This window comes from Helobdella robusta (genome assembly GCF_000326865.2).
Source record: "Helobdella robusta unplaced genomic scaffold HELROscaffold_5, whole genome shotgun sequence".
Classification (NCBI taxonomy): domain Eukaryota; kingdom Metazoa; phylum Annelida; class Clitellata; order Rhynchobdellida; family Glossiphoniidae; genus Helobdella; species Helobdella robusta.
In genome coordinates, this window is record NW_008705254.1 from 5,753,079 (window position 1) to 5,774,059 (window position 20,981).

The following is a 20,981-nucleotide window of genomic DNA, read 5'->3' on the forward strand; positions in this document are numbered from 1 at the left end:
ATAAATATTTATGAAAAGTATACGTCGCTAAACATACTTTTTTAATTACTTCTTCAGTTTACAATTTCGATTGTTGAATTTTGTTTTTTCTTATGAATATTTTTTTTTCAAATGCAGTACATATATCTGACGCAAAAAATAATTGAAAAAACGACATTTTTAACTAGCAAAAAACAACACTCTTTAAAAAAACTTTAAAATCCCTTTTCATTGAAACGTACAGAATAAATGGAACGGAGACGGATCCAGACAACATTGACGAGTAGGGGACCAAACTAGAAATTTTTTGTGAGGGTGTTTAAAATGCTGATAGCTCTCACTTTTTTGATCGCCGTGCAATTTCTCATCAAAAATTTACTATTTAATAGTGTTTTAATGCAAAATAGCAGTTACGCGAAATTTAAGGAAACTAAAAAATATTTGCTGAACGGTTGATAACAGGGAGGTGGGAAAGCACTTGCTAAATTTGCAATTGAGAGAAAATAATTTTTTGGTCACTAGTGAAGGGTTCTCTTTAATTATATATTATTTCACTCTATTTCATTTTAAATTTATTAATTAATTTACATAAGAAAGTTTAAAAATTTACACCCCTTAGAGTGCGCGGCAAAGCCTTATGTATCTATATAATTTTAGAAATGGAAATATGGAACATAAATGTAAACTCCAACCGGAACGAATAGGAAAAGATGAGGAAATGCGACAACGTCTACAAGGGAGTATCTATTCCAAGTAAGGGAGTATCTATTCCAAGTAAAGGACAATTATTTACGGCCGAGTTTTTCCTTTATTCAAGTTGAAAAATAAAAGCAATAATAAAACTATATGAAAAAAAGCTCAGCAAGTTTATCAATAAAAGCAAGTTTATTAATATAATTAATTATTGTGAGCGTTCATATTGTAATTAATAAAGAAAAGATCAATAGAAGCAAAAAAATCAATTGTGTAAAACCACTACCCAATTTAATATTTGGAGCTGTAATTGCTTCAAAGTGATGAAATCATCTATACTGACTTTGCAACAATTTGGACTTTGCAACAATTTGAATAGTAAAAAAAGTATTATTGGTAAAAAACAATAAATTAATTGAAAAAGTTGTAGAAAAAATTGTCATTGAAGTATTTGTGTTTAATTTTATGAAAGGAAATAATAGACAAAACGACACAACCAATTCAAATGATTACAAAATCTTCACAATAAAACGAAATACACAAATAATGTCACAATATATAAAAGGCATATACTGAATAGAAACAATAACAAAACGAAAACAAAAACTGCAGATATTTAAAAACATGCAACAAACGTTGAAATCCTCTAGTATCGAGGCAAAATTTGTGTGTCCATCGAGGAAGAGACTGGCAACGCACGTTACACTAGTTATGCACATAAAATGGCGATCAGAACACTTGCCTCCATATTTCAGCTTTCAGATATCTTTTTAATACGCGACTATTTATTTATATATATGTAATATATATATATATATATATGTATATATATATATATATATATATATATATATATATGTATATATATATATATTTTAGGTTTAGACTATCATAAATACAATTATTTATATATATATATATATATTTTAGGTTTAGACTATCATAAATACAATTATTTATAAAGATCACTGCGTTTTCGGCATTATTCAACTTGTAGTTGAGTTACCGTAAGCCTTTATAAATAATTGTATATATATATATATATATATATATATCAACTTAATGTATAATATATTGAAAATTATTGAAATTTATAAAAATAAAATCTAACAGAAAAATTAAGAAAGGAATGTAACGAAAAGTTTTGTATACGTGGAAAAAAGGAGAAAGGAGAATGACGAGTCACCTTATTTAACCCACAAAATACAGAACAAAATCTCGTGCAAATAACCAGTTGGGTTCAATGAGAAAAAGTAATAAAGCTCCTGATGGGAAAAACTGAACAATTTTTTCATACATTTCCCATGAAAAATAAAAAATTTACTGGATAGGGTAACGTTTGATAGTAATGCCATACCAAAACTTCTGAAAAAAATGACCCAGTTCAGATATTGATCCAAAAATGATATGGCACAAATAAACATAGGAGGAAAAAATACTTAGTCTTAAATACTTAAATATTTGTTTGGCGAGATCATGCAACATGAACATTAAAAAAGAAATAAAAAAAGAAAACAGAAAAACTGGAAAAAGTGTAAGAAAATGTCTAGATTTAAAATAAAATTATTAAAATCCTTTACAACAGCCAAAAATTTGTATGGATCGTTTGAGTTAATGAAAATCAAAAAGACATTCCAGTGTACTTCAAGACATGCAACGACAAAAATGTCATTATGCCATGGTTTCCACCAAACTACATTATTTAGTGAGTTTGAATTAATATAATACAAATATCAAACCATCAAACATCAAAAGAATTAGAAACAGATTTGAAAAGATCATAATAAAGAAGATATTGTTTGACACTGTGAGGTAATATTTCAATTCTTTCCACCTTCTCCATCAAATCACATTTACCAAAATGCCGCCTAATAACAGACCTGCACAACCATTTTAGTTTCCAAGGAGCAGACGTGGCCTCCCACACCAACTGTCGCAACTGCTTCAAACGATCTTCTGGCAACTGGTGCAGACCCAAAGTGGAAGCCGATGAAGGAATGACGGTGACCACAGTTGATGTCGTGGCCGCCGACGGAAGAGTTTTCTGACAGACCTTTCTGGGTGAAGTTTCAATCCAGGATGCAATTGAGTCCATTTTACAACCAGCTCTAATCAGAATGGTGGCTATGTCCCATGCCCTTGATGCCACAGCAAAATGAATTGGAACACAGGTTCGATATTTCTTTGAATCTTCCGATTCAGACTCGCTAGAACTCATGGAAAATGATGGAGGTGACGAAGACGATAAAATACCGCCAGTACTACTTCCACTGTTCAGACAGTCGCCGAAGTTTTTGATTCCCCACACGCCATCCAGATGCACCAATCCAGGCATGTCTATATCACAATTAACATTCAACAACAACTGCACCATACGCAAGCTATTGAGAGCAATGGCAATGAGTAGAGGAGTGGAGGCAGGAACCGGATCTCCGTTGTGGGTCAGTGTAGATGACGTTACATCCGGATTTGCTCCGTGCCTCAGCAGCGATCTTAAAATTGCAGATGGTGCACATGCTCTAACCGCTACATGGAGGGCGGTCCATCCTTCAGGTGTTCGAACATCAGGGTTTGCTGAGATTATATTCTCTAAACTTTGGTAGCTGCCTAATAAATGGTTATTGATAGGATTCAAAAATAACTCAACTATTTCAGTTTTTCTATTTGAACATGCAACCATAAGTGGAGTGGCCCCCAGATTTGCTCGACAGTTTGGATCTAATCCAAGTTTCAGTAGAGATGCACAGGTTCTTTTTTGACCGGAACATGAAGCCCAGTGCAACGATGTTAGTCCCTCGTAATCAACAACATTAACGTCAGCCTTCATCTCCAACAAGAACGTTGAAATAGATTCATCATGACCACAGGCCACCAAGAATGGTGTCCTCCCTTGGTTGTCTCTTGTTTCTAGCTGAGCTTTCAACTCTGATATTAAAATCTATAAAGGAGTAAACAAAAATAATTAAAAAAATTTAAAAAAATAATTAATTCTGAATAATGTTTATTAAATAATTTAGAAAAAGGTGTTGTGGCTAAGAGTTTTAAGCACATAACAATAAAATATAAGCAACAGGCATTCATTGACGATTCAAATTAATAATTCAAAACATTGTAAAAATTTTAAATAATTTTAATATTTGTTTTGTTACCTGAACATTATCAAGACGCCTATTTCTTATTGCTCTAAAGAGTGCCAAATTTAGAAATGAATTCCACTCCTCTTCAGAATATTTACACCGGTTTGGATTATCAAGCACCATGGCTTTAACTATTTCTGGCTTGCCTTCTTGCACTACATACATGAATGGTGAGTCGTCAAATCCGTGCCGACCATATTGACCTTGGAAGGGGTCCAGATGAAGTTCATTCATCAAAATTCGAACCTGCACAAAAGTATATTTAACAAATTGAAATTTATGCTGTTTAAATTTTGCATAATCTTATGAATGAAAAAATTTAAATTTTGTTGAATTATAACAAACAAGAGTGGAATATTTGTTGCATGCAAACTAAATTACATGAAAAAATTTTTTTATGAATACAAATAAAATGTGGCAAACTTCAGCGGGATCAACAGTGTCCCAATCCTCATTCTCTACAGGAATATCTAAAGAATAACACAACTTAATGAACGGGATGTCCTTTGTACCGAGAGCAAGACTCATCTTTGCAATTTCCGTGTTGCAGCCATTGTCTCTGAGATATTCCATGATAGCAACATGTCGACAGCGAAATGCATGAACAAATGGAGTGTCTCCATTGTCATCCTCTGTGTCAATCTCCGCACCAGCTGAAAAAAGTATCTGATGATGGATATAATATTGCACTTTGTTGAAATAACAAACAAAAGTTCATAAAATTAAATGTATGAAGTTAACTTTATGGCAAAAAATTAACTTGATAAAAGGAAATTAATGACCCTGACACATCCCAGAGATCCAACTTTTGCAGCCTGAATTAGAGCAGTGTTCAATCCTGGTTTGTAGTGAGGCGTCCACTGCAAAACTTGCTTCAACAGCTCCACAACATCTGATTGAACATTCTTTGAGACACTATGCAATGTGTGAATTTTTGCAAATCTAAGTTATTCAGGGAAAAATGTTCAATAAAAAACAAAATTAATAGACATTTATTTTGATCACCACAAAAAAGTCACATGAAATTTCTCCACTTTTTAGTTGCAGCCAAATTCATGAACATCTTGTTTGAAAAGACTCCATGAAATTTTAATAAAAACTAGAAACCTTGGAAAACTCAATTTGACCAATTGGCTGAGTGGATTTTTTTGAGTTAGTTGTTCATTATGTTTAACAAATGTTGACAGATGACAAATGGTTTTGCTATTATATATACATCAATAGCAGCTAAAAAACTCTTAGAAATATATAATTATATATGGACAAAATCTAAAATTCCAAAAATCTGGCATCATGCAATAGTGCTCCCCTTCAATAAACCAGACAAGCCCAAAGATTCACCAGATAGCTATAGACCCATATCCTTAACCAGTTGTACATGCAAAATTTTCGAGAAAATAATTCACAATAGATTAATCTGGTATCTCAACAAAATAACATAATAACAAATATTCAATGCGGTGGAAGAAAAGGTAGATCAACGATAGATCACATTATATCAATGGAAACTTACATAAGGAATGCTTTAGCCAACAATGAACAGGCATTAACCATCTTTTTGATGTAGAAAAGGCATACGATACCACATGGCAATATGGAATCATGGACAATCTACACAAAGCTGGCCTAAGAGGATTGTTACCCAAGTTCATAGAAGGCTTTTTATCAAATCGGACATTTCAAGTACAAGTGAATAATGTTCTGTCAGAAGTCATGCATTTGGAGATGGGCATACCCCAAGGAAGCATCCTATCTCCAATCCTTTTTGCCTAAACATCAACACAATCAACCACATATATATTTGACATGTTTATACATGGACGACCTGGCAATAACCATCAAAGACAAACAAATAAACAATATGGAAAAAAAAAACAAATAAAATATTGGAAGACATTGATAAGTGGTCAACAACAAACGGGATAAATTTCTCAAAAACCAAAACATATGGCCTGATTTTCTCCAGAAAAAGAAAAGAAAAGAATACCCAAGAATAGTATTCCAAAATAATGAAATAAAATTTAAAGAAGAATATAAATTTTTGGGAGTTAAGTTCGATAATAGATTAAACTTCATCTCTCACATCACTAAAATTAAAATCAAATGTCAAAAAGTCCTAAATTTAATTAAAACAATATCATACTATAATTGGGGTGCAGATCAAAACAACCTTCTAATAATTTATAAAGCTACGATAAGAGCCATTTTAGATTATGGTTGCCAGACATATGGAGCAACAAGAAACTCCTATATTAAAACCATAGAGCCTATTATTAATGAAGCATTAAGAAGATGTCTTGGGGCCTTTCGCACATCGCCAGCAGAAAGTATGCATGTCCTGGCTGGAGAAGCACCAAGACATCTAAGACAATTAAAATTGACACTAAATTATCTCTTGAAGCTCAAAACCCAAATCAATAATCCGGCCTACAAACATATTATGTTAACATCAAATAACTCGACTAGAAAACCAACAAAAGCAATCCCTACAATAAATAAAAGAGTTGAAAAACATCTAGAAAAAATAGGGGAAATAAAAATAATGCGGGAAATAGAGGCAGAAGTGGCACCCTGGGCTAGGAAAACACCTGAAATAGACCTCTCAATAAACGAAATCGAAAAAACCCAAATTTATGCAAAATCATATACCATGAAATAATAGACAAAAGCCCCAAAAGCATAGCAATATATACAGATGGATCAAAAATGGGAAATTCTACATCATCAGCAGTTGTCATCCCCACCACAGAGGAAACATTATTTCAACATCTACCAACCTATGCATCAATATTTACAGCAGAGTTAACAGCAATAAAAATGGCCCTCAATCATACCATAAATGAGACCAACAAAGAATACATGATTTTTGCTGACTCGCTATCCAGTTTGATGGCAATAGAAAATCATAAAGCCAACAACCCACTAATAACACAAATTCAAAACTCTATAAATACATATATGACAATAAATAACAACAAGATAAAATTTGTGTGGATACCGAGCCACATAGGAATAGAAGGGAATGAAAAGGCCGATAAAGCTGCAAATCTGGCTCATTGCCTCCCTATCTCAAACATACCAATACCATACTCTGATATCAAGGTGATAATCAACCAATACATGGCATCGATGTGGCAACAAGAATGGAGTGAAAGCAAAAGCTTTCTAAGGAAATCAACGCCAAAAATTGAACCTAAGGGATCAAAGATAACTGTTGAAAGAGGATTCCAAACAGCAATAAATAGAATCAAAATTGGCCACACTAGATTGACACATACATGGATCCTTGAAAAAAAGACTTCTCCAAGGTGCGAAATATGTGGAACACAGCTCACAATTTTCCATATAATCATAGAGTGCAAAAAATACAACCAACCCAGATCAGAATTCAATATCCCAGCAAATATGCAGGAAATTTTTTTAAATCGGGATAATATAAATAATTTAATAGGGTATATTATAAAAATTGAACAAATTAACAAAATTTAAATTTAACAATATTAAACCGAAAGAATGAATGAGGGAAAGAATGAAGAAATGAAATAAAAAAAGATACAGGCGTGAAGATAGCCAGAATGTGCAGAAACGCCGTTAAAAACGCATCTCAACAATCAACTATTATATATATATTATATAAGTAGCTAATTTTTATATTTATTTGATGTGTTGCGATTATTTTATTTCATTGTTCTTTACGAACTTGTTTCCTTTTATTTATAATATTGAAAAAAAATTAATTAAATCAATAAAATCATATTTTGTATTATTAAATACAAAATTAAATATTTGATTAGAAAATCACAGTAACAAATTTCAACAATAAAATAAGAAATTATTATAGCCAAAGAATGCCTAAGCAGTCAATAGCATACTGCTAATCTAAAGCAAAAAAAATACTGGAAGACTGTCTATTTTTTGTTGAACTCTGTTTTAACTTCAAGTTCTATTAATTTTAATAATATATAGATATAGGGGAAAGACAAATCTAACAAGCTATTAAAAAAATAATAAGTTTCAAACTATAAGATTTAGATTTTAGTTAGATGAAAGAAGTTAGATAAATTTGGCATAAAATTATAATTTTAAGTTTAAGACTAAATATTTTAAAATGTCGATTTTATTTAGAAAAAGCAATGCCAGATTTCCATTAATATTGACCCAATTTTAAATATTCTTTTATTTTTAAATCCATTTATTTATTTATTTATTTATTTTGAACTTAGTTAGATTGGAGAGGATTTATTTTATATACAGAAAGTAGAAGCTCTTGTTAGCTAATCTAATGTAAAATAAAATGTAAAAAATCTAACTTATCTCTTGACTTATCTAATTGCAAATACAAATACAACAAGCACAGAACAGCTAACTAATCTTTTAATCAAATTTTATTATTTATTTTTATATTACATCAGAAAAAATAGATTAGAAAAATATTAGATTTAGTTTTTTAGTAGGTTCTGTTCTATTCTGCAAACAGGCAGAACTGCTCTAATAATATAATTCTACTTAACATTTACACACTAATGAAGGATCGAAACCTGTAGACGGGAGGTTTAGCGAGAGAATCATCTGTCTGTTTCAATGTTTTGTTTTCGTCCGCTTTTTTGTCCTCTTCCACAGACGACATTTTTGAGAAACCACAAACTAAATAAAATTAAAATTCGTGTATCAATAAAAATTGAAATAGTTACATAGTACGAACTATATAATTAGAACGAACGTTTTAAAAAAAATGGAAAGCCAAAATTAAAATTTATTTTTCAAATGCTTTTTTAAGATCACACATACAGATTTGAAGATCACACATACATATTGATATAAAAAATAGAACCTGATGTTAGAAACTAAATTATAAAAACTGAGTTTCTATAATCTGGTAGAACTATAGAGTAAGCCGATTTAAAAATTATCAAATTAAGTTTTGCTTATTTTACAAACTTACCTGAACTAAATTTCGATGCCAAGTTAATATAAATTTACTTTTGCAAATGACTAATCTAAACAAGCGTAATTGAAATGATGTTTTTCCAATAGATTTTACAATACTGTTTAGTTTAAAAATTTTAAAAGCATTTCTCAGAATTTCATATTTTCTGATGTCTCTTTCCCCATCATTGCTCCAAAAGAAGCCCTCGGTCAGCCAACTAATTTATTTCAACTAAGTCATTCTTTCATACAAAGTTTTCAAAAGTTGTGCAATAAATTATTGGAATTAAAAAAATACAAACCGCTATTTGTATATATATCTGGCTTTCATGGATACATTGATTCAACGAGCCGAGAGACAATTTATAACATGGGCTGAATGAACCACTAAAAGTTATATTGCTATCATTTTTTGTAATCAATTTTGATTCTTACACGTTATTTTCATCTTATATATCATCATAATATCACCAGGATGTTTTCTATTTGCGCCCAAATTTGTATGCAGTTCGCACGATGTTGCTCTGCTCCTGTTCATTTTCACAATTTTTCTTCTAGTTTTGGAGAAAATATTTCTGAAATGATGAATCAAATTATTTCTATCTAAATGTTTTTTGTTTCGTACCATATTCGTGAAAGTATCTTTGCGTAGTTTATAGTCCTTAAGTTTTTGGCTTCTTATGTCGGTGGGGTTTAGTAGGTACCCTCAACAGCATTGTCATCGTTGATTGAATTTGAGTTATTTTGTTGTTCGTTGTTGTACTTCGAGTGCTTATTGTTTACAAGTTTGATTTCCTTTCATAGCATATATATTGCTCCCAGTATTCTCATTGATCCGATCTGACTACCATCATTTGGATGTTCAAGTATCATCATAACTTATTAAATCTCATGTTTTTTTTATTATTTTGTTTTTGTTGTTGTTGCTGTTGTTAATACAACAATATTTATAACAATTACATCAGATATTTCTTGTTTCGGGACTTAAACATGATAAAGAGAAATAACTTTGTTAAATTTATGATCAAGCTTGCATTTTGTATTTTGTGCCTATGCAGACACATAAACTCTCACAAACTTTTATTTTACAAAAAAAACAAATAATTCAAATAAAATAATTAAAAAATGAGGTTTTAAAGACAGAATGTTTAAACTTTTATAGAACCGACGCAAACATTCTGTGTGGAACATATTTGAGCTTTTCAACTGGTGCACAAAAGAGTTTCTTTAGAACTTGCTTACAACAATCATCGTATCGATATCTGCCATTAAAGTAAATCATTTCACACTTTTGATCTTGTACCAAAAAATGAGCAAATTAATCATACATTATCATTGTCGCATTTGTAACAACACCTTTGAAAAGTAGCTTAATTTATTTATAATATCAATAATTAGTTATCACCATTTTTACTGTGAAATAGAAATATGTTTGTGCCTGGTTCGGAACACAACCGAATCTTAAGAAACTTCGGCTTGACAGCCGATTGTTGTTTGGATATCAGGAACTTTAATATGTTTATAAAAATGAATATATTAATGGAAAACAGAATTAATTCAAGCAAAAAGTCGATTTATCTTACAATTTTATCAATTTATTTAATATCGAATTTGAAAAATTTTGGTTTGATAAAACTTTTTATTAAGATGCTTGTATAAATAAATCTACTAATAGAATGACGCTATCTGCAAACAGCAAACACATTTCAATGTCGCTTGCTAAAGAGGACTGATTGAATTTATTACAAATTTATAACTCTAACAAAGCTTTAAAATTTTGCACTAAAATGTCAGCATATAAATTCAATTAGAAATTTATTTCTCTGGTCAGGTTGTTGTGGCGTCACCTGCAAAATTTGTTTGACATCAACCATCAGTGACAGCTTGAACTTTAGTTGCTGAAGCTAATGTCGACAAACTTCACGAAGTACCGCATTAAAAATACCTTCAATTAAATTACAAGGCTAAATTGTAAGGCAAATTTGTTGTTGAAGCAAGTTTGTTTGGATACTGACTTGAAAAATTTGGTTGACATTTATTTTCAGTCAGAGGTGTGTGTTTTATCAGATGAAAAATGAGATGCCGTTACAACGAAGATCATTCATTTCTTTTTGTAAACCATTGAAAATCATCATCGCCATAAGTACGCGTGAATCTACGCATTTGTGTTAAAAGTTAGTAAAAGCCATTGTTTTAACTGAAAACGTAGTGTTTTTAATGGAAAAATTGACATTATAAGTTCATTAGCAGTGGTCAAATATTTTTCACTGCCATAGCTGTCTAGGTCCGCCATTGTTAACCATTACAACATTTCGTAAGTTTAAACAAGAAAAAATTCAAAAAACTTAAAATGGATTCATTGGAAAATCTACTTTGAGTTAAATCTCAAAATATCAGGGCCGGTGCTATGTGCCAGCTAACGTACCAGAGGCCAGGTGCAAAAGAAAAGTGCGGGGCTGTAACTAAAAAAAATTACGGAAAATATAAGATTAAATTTATGTAAGTATAAATTTTTTTTCCGATTTCATACAAAACAGCAAAAGATACTAATCTATACTTTTAACAGACACAAGTTTAAAAACTATACAAGAAATTTATTAGTAATTTAAATGAAAATAAAAACAGTCCTAATAACATTTTAAGCAGTATCGAATGCGGATTTCAAGTCATAGAGGAATTGAAGGTGATAAAAATAAGGAGCAATGTTTGCACGTGCCTCAAGTCTGTCCTGGAAACATTATTTCCATTTTTTATAATTTTACATTAAATGAAACCGTCAAATAAAAATCATAAAACTTTAACAAAAACAAAAAAATTACTTAGCAAATCAGGGTTAATATAAATTGTGAAGTAGCAATGGTATTGAAACAGTGGCTTACTTACTGGCCTTCATAATCGTACAATTGGTGTTAATCAAAATTGGATTTTGTTGATGCATATGAAAGAAATTGTACTAAATAGGATAGACATGGGAATTTTAAATACACGTTTCTGGTACATCAATAACTTATATTTAATTAAAAACAAACATGAAAAGGAAATATCGGGTTCGGACTCATGCATTCGTAGTGTAGGCATATGTTTTGCCTCTAACTTAAGAACTCCAAAAAAGCTTTTAAATAAAACCAGTTGTCTACTTAACCTACACACTTAACCCCTACACACTTATATACACGCACACACACATACACACACATGCACACGCATGCACCCGCACTAACACAAACGCACACAAATGTCCTACGTAATGTCCTCATGTACAGAAAAGTTGATCACAAAATGACACGAGATGTGTTACTGATGGTTGGACTTAGGAGATGATGAGGTGATGATTGAGCGTGGTGATGATGATGCTAACTATGATGATGATAATGACAATGATGATGATGAATTACACTGTTGTTGACAGTGATTATTTGGTGGCTGATAACTTTTATGTTATCGTGGATACTAACAATGCGAACAAATCATAACAATAACAACAATGATGATGACAATGATAACAGTGATCGTATAAGCAAGGAAAATGTACTGTTAATAATAATAATAATAATAGTAATAATAAAAAATGCTGCTGTTCCCAGTGGCACGAATGTTGCTGCAAAGGAAGTTGAACAACTAAGCAAATATAAAGACCTTGAGATAGATGGAGATTTCACGTATGTGGAACACAAAAACACGCGTGATCCCAATAGTAGTTGGTGCATTGCGAACAAACAGTACGTCAGGGGCTGCAGAAATATCTCGATGAACTGCCTGGAAAGGAAAGTGTTGCACATGAGCAGAAGATGGCCCTACTCTGTACTGCCCACATACTTCACAAGTTTCTAACAGCAGGGAACTAAAATCCCACACCTCAGGACTCCCGATAGATACCAGCGAAGTGGCTGAGGAAAATGATATAATAATAATAATAACAATTACAATAACAATAACAACAACAATAACAACAACAACAATAATAATAATATAATAATAATAATGAGAACACTGCTTTTATTCAATCAAATAACATCTATAATGGCAATAATCAATATAATGAAATTAATTTAAAATAATGATAATGATATATTGAAATTAAAATAATAATAATAATGAAATTAATGAAATCAGTAGTCTACTTCGCTCATCATTTTGTACAAATGAGTACTAATAGAGAATGTTAGTTTAGAAAAGAAAGGCTCATACAATATTCCTATCGCAATATATTGAATATGATGATGATAAAACCGAGGTTAATAAACTGTTTCTAAAATGCTCCGACCAAATTAAATCTACTATTGATAAATTAAAATAATAAATAATTAATAATAATAATAATAACAATAATGATGATGATAACAATAATAGTGATGATAATAATATTATGATGATGATGACTATTATAGTACCAATAATTCGAACAGTTTTGCGTTTAATTTCATTTTTTTTATAAAAAGTGGAATTAAAAAAAACGTAGTAGCCGCAGAGAAGAAAATGCATGAGGTTGATGGATGGTTAGGATGTTTCTGCTGTGGAGGAAGAGGAGGATGACGAATGTGATGAAAGAATTGATGTGACCATAGAATTGATATGACCATGGAAATGATGGGACCCTGGAATTGTTGTGACCATAGAATTGATGTGATCATAGAATTGATGTGACCATGGAAATGATGTGACCATGGAAATGTTGTGACCATAGAATTAATGTAACCATTGAATTGATGTGACTATGGAATTGATGTGATTATGAAATTGATGTGATTATGAAATGGATGTGATAATGGAATTGATGTGATGATGAAATTAATGTGATAGTGATATGATAATAAACTTGATGGCACTGCAATAACAAATATGATAAAAAGCGCCGGTGAGTTATGATGATGAACGATGATAATATTTTCAAAGAATGAGGTTATCCTAGCAGACGAATGATCTTTCCTTGTCATTGTATAAGTACAGCAATTATTTACACATAAAGACTACCTTGAAACAACTCTTGTTATCATATCAATAATTATCTGAATGCTCTGACTTTTTTTACGTTTTACATTCTTTATATGCTAACAAAAAAAACCATCTTTGAAAACAAAACTTATTTTAAATGCCGTTGTATTTTATAACAGGTTAAGGCAGGACACATGTTGTCCCTTCACGGATTGGATGTGCCGCTGCTGATCAACATGGTGATGACAACACCAATTATGACAACAACAACGACAAAAATGATGATGAATATTATGATGACTATATTGGTAAAGCAATGAAAAGATGATGATGAAACTACAACAATGAAAGGTAATAACATCATTAGTCTGACAATAAGAGTTGATGAATTGCGACGTTGATGCTGGTTTCTGCGCATACAGCCGGCTTATTACGATTTCCGCTTTTTAATTCAAATTTCAACCAACCCAACGCACGTAATGCATCAATATCGTTATTCATTTACTTTTAGTGCAACAATACGATTCCGTTTTGACGGAGCAATGACAAATTTTATATCTCTCTATGAATAACTTTATTCTAAAAGTTAAAATAGAACGATTATACTTTATTTTTCTTCATACTATTATTTTTATTATTCGTATTATTTTCTATTAAATCTTTCTGTATATGTTCAATGAGCTAACTATCACTAGTAATCAGATATATTTTATAACAACAGGTTTTTAAAAGTACCTTTTGTATTGATTGATGATTATGTGCCAGCCTGCGGTTAACTTATTGACAAGGGAGATCGAATTTCAAATTGTTTTGTACTCGAACAAATCTTTCTCTTTCTCAATCACATTTATTTGTAACGACTGAATGTCATGCACATATGCACAAAGCTTGTTTACATTAAATCACTTTAAAATTTATAAACGAATGCAGGGTATCTACACATTGAGCATACGAAATGGGTTCGGATAAGGATACGTGGAAATATCTGGAAATTGAAATGCTATTTATTTTGGTGAGAATTGTCATTAAGTGACAAAAATAATTTATTGGAAAACCGGAATGATTTATTGAAAATAGGAATGATCTATTGGGATGCTGTGGGAAGTTGGTATAATTCATTGGAAAATTGGAAATATTTATTGAAATATTGGATTTATTGAGAGTTGGAGATAAATCATTGAATTGATTTATCGGAGGATGGGAGTGATTCATTGGGTAGTGGGAGTGATTCATAGAGAAACGGAAGTGGTTCATTTGGTGGCGAAAATGATTTATTGGGATATAGAATAATTCCTTGGAAGATGAGAATGATTCATTAGAAAACCGGAATGATTTCTTGGTAGATGGGAATAATTTATGGAGAAATGGAAACGATTTGTTAGAAAATGGAAAGGATTCATTGGGAAATGGCTATGATTCATTGGGAGATGGAAATGATTTTTTGGGAAACTGGTATGATTAATTGGTAAATGGATCGCCAGCTTAATTTTGGCCACACTAGCAAATATATTAGGTTATTAGGCTCTATCTTGGTCCTCCCATCAAATTTGAAAATTCTGTCGCTTTTAAAAATGTTGGCACCTCGTCAACGTTGTCTAGATCATCCACTGGATTAACAAAAATTGTACATGCTTGCCTACCTGTTACTTGGTAGCATCACACAATTCTCGTTATAGCTACGTTGGTATCCAATATGAGAACATTTCGGCTAACCACAAATTCGATCAGTTGCGTTGTTTTATTCTAAACAAATTTTTTTTGATATTTGATCGTTTTTAAGCCAGTACTTAATGTTGAATATTGATAAGTGTAGTTTTTAAAATGTTGTCGTTTTGACTTGAACAAATGTGAAAAAGAAATGGAAATAACTTTGTTAAAGTTTAATATCGGTGCTTGATCTGAAGATGTTATTTGCAATTATCCAAATTTCAATTTGAAACTGTTATTATTATTGAAATCATAGAAAAATATAAAAAAATTTATCTCTCTAAAGCATTTTTGAGAATTGAAATAAATAAATAAATAATGACACAAAACAAAACATACTTAAAGAACTCCAATGCTTTGAAACAGAAATTTGAAAAACCTTAAAAAATTGTCGAAAATTAAATAGGAAAATTTTTCGTACATATGAGAAGATGGCAAATATAAAATTTAGAAAAATAATTTAATCGATAAAGCTGGATATCAAATCAAGTTGTCTGCTACCTCACATTGTGGACCTCTTATGATTTTGAGAAGTCACTTTTGAGCAACAAATGCCATGATGTACAGTGGAGTGTGTGTGCGTGTGTGTGTCTCTTTGTGTGTTTGAAATGTTACTGTTCTCTACACATACACATGCTACATTACATGCGTGTCCTTTATTAAAGAGATATTTCAAATCCAAGTTTCGTAATGTTGCGTGTGCTTACACTACAGGTTTAATTTTTTAAATATATGCTTGCCGCACAAGATGAAAAAACTGATTCAGTGACTTTCTTAAACGCGTTGTCTTTTATTAATAAAAATTATTCATTAAAAGACATTTAAACGAATAAAAATGCTATATAATAGTATACATCATTAATAAATAAACGAGCAAAACAGAAATAAATAAATGCATAAGAATTTATGAAACAATAGCAATAATTAATGTAGGGAATTCAGAATAAATTGAAAATATTATTGAGAAATGGATGCAATGTAGATGAGTGATGGGCTGACTGGCCAGCAGGTGTCGTGAACGAAAGACCAAAGCAGATGCAGTTGAAATGAGGTCACTTTGAGGTCAAAATGGGGTTAAATGAGTCATCAATTTTTAATATGGAAAGTAGTAGAGTCATTCGTTTTAATATAGAGGCTGAGTGAGCAATTGAATGCAGAAACATAATTAGAAATATTTTTTAGATGTGGGTGTTTTGAGTCGTCAATAATTAACGTGAAGAAAAGTTTTGTTGGAAGGATGGATATCTGACAATATCTGATTTTTCATGCATCTATAAAAACATAAGCACTTCACAATCACACTCGGATATGATACAGAACATACAGACTCTCACAGGCCCAGAAACAAACCAGCACACAGACAGACACACAGACAGACACACAGAGAGACACACACTCAGACGTGGCTATAACGAACACACAAACAAACTTACAACGCGTGAGGTGATTTAAAACTTACTCGGGAGTCATAAAAACTGTTAATAGAATTTTCACTATCATTGCGGGCAAGCAAAACAGAAATTTTTCATAAAAAGACAAGATAATTGAAGAAACCGCAATGTACTTTCGAAGTATAATTGTATTTCTAGAAACATAAAATTGAAATAACAAATTTTTTTCTCTATGTCGGCTGTTATATTAAATAATGAGACAATAAACAAGGTTACGAGTTGGATGTCAACGTCACGAATGAATCATTATATAACATTCAAATCGAAATATAATTCTGTTGTTTAACTGGATCATTTTAAAATATTCAGGCCAATAAAAGCCACCTTACATAATTTGAATGTTGTTAAATATTCAGCTGATTCAAGTGATTGAATATGATTTGGTTGAGCCATTGAACCAGGCCTTAATGAACATTGTGCTTTGTTTCTCGATAACCATCCATTTTTTTTAATTGCGTACCCTACATTTGAACTCAACGAGACATCGTACGAATCACAAATACGTTTGTCTCTTTGATTTTTTAAAAACTGTTTTTCTCACCGCCATGGAGTCTGAAGCAGATGTTCTTGAAGCTGACCGCTTGCTTCATCGCTCGATTGCCAGCCAATACTTCCTGCTGATGAGATTTACAAAACACATCATTCAACAATCTTTCAAAACGGTATGCCTTTTTTAATCACTACAGAGAAAGTGATCGGCTTGTCGAGATAATTATTTTTAACATCTGCATCTGCATTAGATCAAACATTAATTATAATGATAAAAATATGGCGCTTTATATAGCGCACTGTTTCTTCTGAGGTGCTTTTAATTTGTATAGCGCCCTACTATAAACGGCATTTGGTTGCTGTTGGTGGAAGTTCAAGATTTTTGCTAATATTGTTGTTTGAAAACCTTGATTTTATAAAAAAATGTTGTTGGGAAGTACTGACAAGTTTATTTGTATAATAAAAAGCACAAAAATTAAATTTTAAAAAGTTTAAATTTTAAGGACAGGAAAAAGATTATTTCACACCGCTGGTCACATGACTGAAATATTTTTTGAATTTGCAAATGCTTTTTTTAGAAAAATAAAAAAAATATTTGATTTGTCCGACTTTGAATGAAACTGGCGATCATTTTGGATTCAGCTAATGCAAATAAGTCGATCTCTTTAAACTTTGTTTCCCAGACATATTTTGGCAACTTGTTTGCGGTTTTGCATTAAAAAACTCGGCAAACCACAAACATAAGTAATTTTTACTACAATCTGCCGTTTCTGGCAAACTGTTCCATTCAAAAGTTCTCAAAGTTTTTAATGCACGCAATTGACAACATCCGTGCGGCTGACCGATTAGTAAAAATTGGATTCTATTTCAGTTGAGTTTAAATGTTCGCACCATCGTCGTCCATAATCAGTTTTTTTTACAAAAACGCGTTTAACGGATTCAAATAAATTATATTATATATAAATATATTTACATAAAATATATATATATATATATATGCGCACCTACTAAGTTGGGCAAATATACATACATACAAGTATACATGCACCAAATACTTCAACATAATTATTAATACGAACTTGCTCAACTGCGTGGATAAAACCACGTACGTTCGTTTATAAATAAATAAATTTATAAATAAATAAATTTATAAATAAATAAATTTATAAATAAATAAATTTATAAATAAATAATTACACTCTGTAATGTAAATATATATACAAACACATAAGCATATTATGTATTATATATATATATATATATATATATATATATATATAAAGATATAAGACTAACTATGCTTACTGCACAGTACCTAGCTAGCACGGTACCACGCGGACAAACGGAGCAGATAAGTGCCAGCAAGTATTGTTACATGTGAAAATGATTATTACTTCAATTATAAATAGCTCCAATAAATAACATAAACCGTATTTGTTGTAAGTAGCAAATTTGTTAATAAAATGACTGTTGTATATATTACACGTGTGTATATGTAATTAACCATATTTGGAACGTTTCCTGATGTGTTACTTTGTTTATAATGTTCCCACACTTATGAGTGTACTACTTTGGAGTGATTAAAATAATGAGATGATAATAATTGTCAGATTCAACGATCCAACCTGCCAGCTAGAAAATTTAATCGGCACCCAACTTGACGCAAGTGAGTTTGTGGGTTTTATGGTGTTTTTGCTGATTTGTAATCTAATCTGTAGACATTAAATTTATGTTTTATTATATTTTATAAGAATTTTACATCAGCTTTTTTGTTGCCTTTTTTGAAAGTTCATTAAATGATTCACATTCTCGAAATTTTTATCAAATTATTAAAAGTTTAATATTTTTTACATTTATTTTATTATTTGACCATTTATTTTATTATTTGATACTATTATAGACCACGCTATTACGTTTATAAAAAAAATAATTTGTATTCATCACCATAAATATCATCACAATGCTGTAACAACTGATACATGCAAATGCTACAAGTACACAGTCAAGATAACATGTGTACATGTTTGTTAATATTTGGTTGGAAACTATGATGAATAAAACGAATTCAATAAATTTGGTGAGACAGAACAATTCTTCATGTGGCTGTTTAAATTGTTTATACCTACAAAGCAAAATAAACGATGTGACACTGTTTAAAATTTCAACACATTTCAGACTGTACAAAAAAGCATTAACACCGAGTGGATATAAAATTCTTGAGCTGGAATTGTATGGTGGGTTGCTTAGCAGATTGTTGATTCAACTCAGTTAGTTTCCAAATTTGAAGCAGTCACAACCAATATGTTATTTGTTGTATTGTGTGTCGAATGTTGAAAACGCCATCATAAAACTTTAGCTGCATATTCTACCACTTAATAAGCAACTTAGTCATTAACAACAACAAAAACAGCAGCAGCAACAAAAACAATACTAACAGTTGTAATATTTATCAATATTAATAATATTAACAACAGATGAGTATTTGGTGTACCATGACCATAAAACCTTCACTGCACCAACGCAAATTAAGGAGCCTCACATTGTGGGCACTCTACGGTACTGTGAGCTAGCATTTGCGGATTTGTGCAGCCTGTCATCATAGTGCATCTATATACCAAGAACGCATAAAGGACATCACGCTCATTTGTCAGTCTGTGACATTTGTTTCAATTCTTAAATTTTAGAAGTTCATCGCTTACAATAAACTCACATGGCTGGAAAGGCAGATCTTTAAGATCTGCTTGCTCAGATTTGTGAAGTGGTACGAAAATTTAAACTTTTAATATTATAGATAGTTTTTAAATAAATAGATATGTAATGTTGATATTTTTTATATTTGAAAAAATTTTTCAGTAAGAATCGTTAAAAACTTAAACATCATAATATTTTCTTGCAATGTTCATCTAAAATTGGACGCGTGCCACTTGAAATTTGAAAATTGAAATATAGCACACAAACTTAACACTAACTTAACTCTGATCGGTAATCCTCTTGAGCATTATATACTTTTTTTTAAATTAAAATTATTTTTCTTTATAATGCAGCTCGGTCAAACTCATACGCAGAGCTGTTATTCTATTCCCATACTTAAAATTTTGTGCCACAATCACTGTACACCAGGGGTGGGCAAACTTTTTGCAGTGAGGGCCGCATTGAGAACTATTTTACCTTTGAAGAGCCGCATATGTACTTAGCAAATTTTTTCGACCCGGAGGGGAAATTTTGTTAAGATTTGCGGTTCCTTTTTTTTGGTCATAATTCTGGCTGACGACCCTTTTTTGGCGAACAAGGCCTCGCGGGCCATAGTTTGTCCACTACTGCTGTACACTATCCACACCACACGACGCACATACACGCACATATCTATGCAAACGCAAGCACCAAATCATGATGGTCTCTCAGTTTCGTACAGACAGTATTCGAACCATGTCATCGCGTAAAAGCAACGCGAGACAAGGCACTTCTACCGACTGAGCTAGCCCAGTGATCAATTACTATATAACCATCTGCGATCCAGTTTCATCTGCCACCAAAAGATTCCATCAATAAAATGTAACAAAAGTGTGTCTTCAGTGCCAAGTTAAGCGTATAATGGAAAAAATACGGGTCTAAAATTTCATGCATAAATCATCAAATGTCAGACTACAGAGGCTACAAACCCACACAT

At 31.3% G+C, this 20,981-nt stretch overlaps 2 protein-coding genes across 2 annotated transcripts; one reads left to right on the plus strand and one right to left on the minus strand.

Annotated features, from left to right (window-relative positions):
* Positions 1–1,862: 1,862 nt before the first annotated feature.
* HELRODRAFT_189324 (hypothetical protein) lies at positions 1,863–4,872 on the minus strand (the record flags this gene model as incomplete). Its single annotated transcript, XM_009027523.1, has 5 exons — positions 1,863–3,610; positions 3,822–4,055; positions 4,233–4,475; positions 4,592–4,751; positions 4,829–4,872. The coding sequence occupies 5 exons, from the start codon at positions 4,870–4,872 to the stop codon at positions 2,414–2,416; spliced, it is 1,878 nt and encodes a 625-aa protein (XP_009025771.1). The 3' UTR covers positions 1,863–2,413.
* Positions 4,873–6,626: 1,754 nt separating this feature from the next.
* HELRODRAFT_163734 (hypothetical protein) lies at positions 6,627–7,298 on the plus strand (the record flags this gene model as incomplete). The annotated part of the gene is made up of 1 exon (XM_009027524.1): positions 6,627–7,298. The coding sequence occupies one exon, from the start codon at positions 6,627–6,629 to the stop codon at positions 7,296–7,298; it is 672 nt and encodes a 223-aa protein (XP_009025772.1).
* Positions 7,299–20,981: the final 13,683 nt, after the last annotated feature.